Source organism: Carassius auratus, chromosome 28 (assembly GCF_003368295.1).
Source record: "Carassius auratus strain Wakin chromosome 28, ASM336829v1, whole genome shotgun sequence".
NCBI lineage: Eukaryota > Metazoa > Chordata > Actinopteri > Cypriniformes > Cyprinidae > Carassius > Carassius auratus.
Genome location: NC_039270.1, coordinates 4,969,690 through 4,975,689, shown reverse-complemented (window position 1 = coordinate 4,975,689; position 6,000 = coordinate 4,969,690). Strand labels below are relative to the sequence as shown.

The 6,000-nt window shown below is 31.9% G+C and overlaps 1 protein-coding gene across 1 annotated transcript in view; it reads left to right on the top strand.

Annotated features, from left to right (window-relative positions):
• Positions 1 to 1,225: 1,225 nt before the first annotated feature.
• Positions 1,226 to 6,000, top strand: part of LOC113047433 (uncharacterized) — a 66,094-nt gene continuing 61,319 nt past the window's right edge. The window contains exon 1 of the mRNA XM_026208795.1: positions 1,226 to 1,409. Within this exon, the coding sequence (XP_026064580.1) occupies positions 1,325 to 1,409 (85 nt within the window). The 5' untranslated portion in view covers positions 1,226 to 1,324. The remainder of the gene's footprint in view (positions 1,410 to 6,000) is intronic.

Sequence of the window (6,000 nt, the reverse complement as noted above, 5' to 3'; positions counted from 1 at the left end):
AAAAGGTCAAAATGGAGCGTGTATTATGGCAATCCTGGCAACCAACATCACAATAAGATGATATTTTAAGCTCCTTTTGTAGCCGAATCTGTGCTGGTTTGAATTGGCTTTGAATCGCTTTTTTATTTTATTTATTGAATACAGAACAAATAGCATACAGAGCACAGCATAAGACAGTCAGTGTAATATAAAGTGTGACATTAATTAGTAACAGGGGATCTAAAAATAATTTCATAATATTTATGATAATAATTATAATAATTATATGTTAATGACTTTTTGTTTTTTTAACAATTTCAATGAAGATACAAAACAATTGAACTCAGCTAAAAATACCTTAAACAAATGTGTTAACACTTTTTTTTTTCATTTTTAGAAAAAATAACATAAATCATCAATATAAAAGTATCTTGAAATTATTGAATTAACAGGGTAGATGGTATGCTAATTTTTTAAATGTATTTCTTTAGTTTTGTTATTGACACAGTATATAAAGGGGATTAACCAAAGCAGTCTTCCAATTATCAATAACAGAGATCCAAAAAAAAAAAAAAAATCCTCTAGGTGATATTTTATTTTGTTTTTGGAAAACAAAATATGTTTGTTATTGCATTTTTTACTAAATAGCTTCAAGACCGTTTAAAACTAATTTTGGTTTTGTCATTACTATAGAGTTGTAGTGAATATGACTTTTAACCAGATGAACAAGAGTAGGAGGAATAGGGTTAAAGACCAAATTAATTCCTTAAAATGCACAGGGAAATTGTGGATTTGCATGATTTGTTCATAAGTTAAAAGATTCCCATAATTATCAAACATATTCATAAGGTGATTAATAAAACTGTTAAACCAATTCCTTAAAAATAAAGATCTATTGGCAATCGTTATATTCATATTATTCCAAATGAAGGCAGTGTAAGGAGAGAAATTGTGTGTGTAGCAAATTTTCCAGGCTAAAAGCACTTGCTGGTGGAATTTCGACAATTTAAGAGGGAGTTTAGAAATATTAAACAGATAGATAACAGAAAGTCTATGCCTCCTATTTGGTTAAAGAGACTGTGTTGGATGTGATTCCAAAGGGAGTAACGATTTATCAAACATTTTTTAATCCAATTAACTTGAAAAGTTGTATTAACATTTTCAAAATAAAGTATTTCCAGACCCGCTTTTCTTTAGTCTTTGTGTGACGTCAGCACAAAAAAGGTCACCTCGACCAATCCTTTACAATTCAAAAGTGAAAGTAAACGCGACACTGATAGGAATGGTTTATGGTGAACGTACCGTGATTAGTATCTACGACTGCCATCATTTATAGTTGAAAGACATGATCGTTTTGTTTGATTTCGCAAATTTGAAGATGAACCTACCGACCTGTATTTTGATGTCATTATTATTGATGATCGCAGATGGTAAGCATGATCTCATTTACAACTTCGGGATTTTCACTGGTAGGCATTTTTATCACCTAGATGATAAAAAAACAGCATTGGGATAAATTATTAAACCGAGTTAATCATTTAAGAATTGACGTGCACATTTTCAATGTGTAAGGACTTGCGTCCACCAAAGCAGTTATAGCCAGATGAAAAAAGCCCATCTGTGAGCGCCTGAGAGCGCTTTTTTATGGCGCAGCGTTTTTAGTTCAGTTGAGACGCTTTGGTTGCTATGATACGGAATATCCGCTAAACTTTTACTTCTATCTGATACGGTAGATAATTTGTTTCTGACTAAAATTATGACACAATCCCAGCAAACATGGGACGTCCTCCGGGCGATCCGAACGTCCGTTTAGGTCCGGGGTACGTTCAGAGTTTTTATTATTATTATTTTTTATTATTATTGAATATTAAGTTTACAAACAAAAGCACATATGACCATACATGTCAGGGGTAATACTTACAACAACAACAAAAAAAGAGAGAAAGAAAAAAAGGCATTTTACATGAACTTATATCTATTAAACAACTGAATAGTTTTTATTGCTTTTAAGTTTTTGCTTTTGGATATTGTCTGTATAATATAATATATTATTCTTCAAAATTTGGCTTTTTTCATTCCATTTGAATTTCTGAATATAGTAGCAGGCAATCATTATAATTAAATCAAAATGACAAACATTTCAGCATAATATGAATTTCTACTGAGTTCTTTCCAAAACATTTGGGTCTTGGGACACTCCCATAATAAATGATTAATAGTCTCAGGGGACTTTTGACAAAAAACACAAATATCTTCCATATTCACTTTAAACCGCTGTACCACAAGTGACTTAACTGGGTAAACCCGATGAAAATTTTTATACGAAACTTCTTTGACTTTATTTGTGATGCAATATTTATGAAGTGTCATCCAAATTTTACTTCAGTCAAGACATAAAAAAGAAAAAGAGAATTCAAGCGAGTAGTAACAGCAAGTATACTTTTAGATTGAAGAAGGGAGCGTAAGAAAATATTATTACATCCAAAACTTGTGAATTCCTTGCCCTGCAACATAATACATTTACATTACATTTACATTTATTCAATTAGCAGATGCTTTTATCCAAAGCGACTTACAGATGAGGACAGTGGAAGCAATCAAAAACAACAAAAAGAGCAATGATATATAAGTGCTATAAAAAATCTCAAATAATAATAACAAGTCTTGTTATAATACAAGAAGTAAATTCTTCAATTGTTTGTAGAGAATAATTATTAGTACCTAGTAATAGCCTCAGAATTTCCTTGGGGATTGCCTGTAAAACCAAACAGTATTGAATAGGATCGACTAAAAAGCTATGAATATGAACAAATTCAGTATAATTGTATAAAACACCATCTTTTTTGATCAGCTGTTTAACCCAAATAATTCCCTTTTCAAAACAATCTTCAAAAAATATTGATTTGCTTCTAATCCTTATGTATTTGTTGTTCCAAATAGTACATTTATGGGGGAAAAAAATTATGATTATACATGAGAGTCCATGAAAGTAATGCTTGTTGGTGGAAATTTGCAAGTTTAATGGGTATTTTATTAATATCATAATCACGTTTCAATATGAACTCAATACCACTTACTTTTTGAAATATAAATTTAGGTACTGTATACAATATACTATTTGTTTTTAAAATTTTGGAGTCATTTTATTTCAAATATTGTGTTCGATGTCTTCAAATCTAAAACATTCAATCCTCCATCAATTTTTGATCTACAAATATTTTCTTTTTTAATATAGTGTGATTTGTTCTTCCAAATAAATGTAAAAAGTTTGGTATCTATCATTTTAATTAATGAGGGGTTTATATCTAGCACTTGAGCAGTATAAACCAACGTAGATAAACCCTCGGCTTTAACCAGTTAAAGAGATATCTCTCATCAGCCAAGAATTCAGTTTCTTTTCAAATGACTGAATTATAGGTGAAAAGTTTAACTCTTTCCTTATTTTTATTTTATTCTTCCTTTATTTTATCTTTAAAGTTTAACTCATTCCTGACTTCCTTATTTTTAGATATATTAAGACCCAGATATTTGACAACTTCTTTAACTGGAATATTGCATATTGCAGGAAAGTTACAGGAACCTAGAGCCATAAGCTCACATTTATTAATATTCAGGGAAAGACCAGATACCTATAAAAATAATTGCAGGCATTTAATTGCTTTTTCAACTTCAGTGTAGTCTCTTAAGAAAATGGTAGTGTCATCTGCTAATTGTGTGCATTTGATTTCTTTCTCTTCTATTTTGATACCACGGAAAATATCTTTTTTAATATGAATGCCCATAATTTGTGCAACCAATAAAAAAAGTGATGGACTAATAGGACAGCCCTGTCGAATCCCCCTTTTTGATTTAAAATCTATGAGAAGTTCCATATGCCAATTTTACAGAGCTATTAATCATGTTATACAGGGTTCTGATTACTTTTTGAAATTTGTCCCCAAAACCAAAAAATTGAAGGGGTTTTAAAAATAAAATCATGTTCGATTGTATCAAAGGCCTTATAAAAATCAACAAACAGAATAAAACCACTTTCACTGATAATTTCATTATAATCTATAAGATCTAATACAAGTCTAATTTTATTGAAAATATATCTTCCTTTTATAAAACCTGACTGCACCTCATCAACAATAGATTCTATAATCCTGATTTTAACCTTTCAGCAAATATAGAAGCAAAAATTTTGCTATCATTATTAATTAAGGTAAAAAAGGCAAAAACCCTTGATCATTACACTCTTTAAAGACCATTAATGGAAATTCAGCTAGATCATCCTGAAATACTTTTTAAAAAATTCAGCAGTTAAGCCATCATTACCTGGGGACGTTTTAAAGTTTTTTTATAGTTGTTCTAATCTCTAAATTGGATATTTTCTTATCACAAAGGGCTTTAAAATCTTCATCTATATTATCTATGCGGGCAACATAGCCACCAGCCAACCTGCAATACACGAATAACTCGCAAATCAAATCCGATAAGAAAAGGAGCCGACCCAGAGTAAACATCGGCACTGTTTTCAATCGCTGGAGACAACTGATGGACCATAAAGAAATGAGGCTCGACTCCGAACTTGCAACATTTCTAACAGTAAGTTAGATGCTGTTAGTATTTCTCTAGAAGTTTGTTTTATATGTTTGTGTATTTGTTTTCGGGAAGTTATAACATAGCAATGTATCGAAGGCTGTTCGATAAACGTGCTAATGTTAGCGATGGCTAACCGTAGCTGCATTTGATAATTAGCTAGCTGTAACTTAACGTTACCCATTTTATTATATCATAACTAACCTGCTCTGTCTAGTATGTTGGTCTCCGTGTCCTCTTTGCTTCGTGGTTTTTCTGTGCGTGAAAAAATTGATGTGTGGCGTGAAAGCGTGTGAAAAGAGTCAATTGCGTGTGTCTCACGCTGAATGCTTGAGAGTTGGCACATTATTTCCCAAGCAGAATAAAGGACAGGTTGATTATTGCTGTTTAGCGTTTGTATTAATCTATGATGTATCCCTGTTTGCGTACAGGGACATAAAAAATAAATTAAAAGTGATATGTGGACCAAGGTGTCTGAGATTGTTCATTTTAAGTAAAGGATCATAATATTTCGTCCACAACAATATTTAATGAGGTTAACTTATAACTCCTTGTGGTTAGTCTGCACGAGATCAACAAGCTTGTTTGCTTTGCGGCCGCTTTAAATACAAAATAAGCATTCAATCTACGTTAGAGCGTCTGAGCGCTTACAAATCTTTCAGCAGCGTCGTGAGCAGAGCGGCAAGAGCGATTTTTGGCGCTCTCGACGCCGGCGGTGTGAACGCACAGTTAGGCTTTCGGCTATGGCTGTAGTGTTGTTGTGAAGGTAGGGGCGGAGCATAGAGACTATGCCGTTTCTCGTTTGTTACTCTAGAGTAGACCAATTCACTTTATTGAGGCATACTGCCCCCATCTGTTATGGAATGTGGAGTATGACTTCATTTTTTTTGCCAAACATTACAGATGGCACCTTTAAAAGAAGTTTCATTATTCCATTTAATGAGAAGATAAATAATTTTTTGATCAGACAATATTGATGGTTCAATGGAAACTTTGTTCGTATCGTGTTCTAATGAATTAGAAATGAACAAAAGGTCTATTCTTGACTGTTTAGATTTATCTCTATTGCTCCATGTGTACTCTTTCATAAATGGATTTTTATTTCTCCATGTCAATTATGCCTAAGTTTTCACAAAATTTAGATAGCTCTGAATCAGATGTAGATGGTTTAACTGGAATAGGAATTCTATCTATTTTAGCATTTGGGACAATATTACCTAGAAGAATTTCAATATCATTAAATATTTATCTCATCTTATTAATCTCATTTTCAATATCAGAGAACAAATCAACATTCTATTTTTTTTATATTTGAGGCATAAACAGTACCTAACAAAAACATTTTCCCATCCAAGGATACTGTTAGAATTATCCACCTACCCCCATTATGGACTTTGGTATTTACAATTTTACCTTTGAATGAACCCTTTAAAATCACAA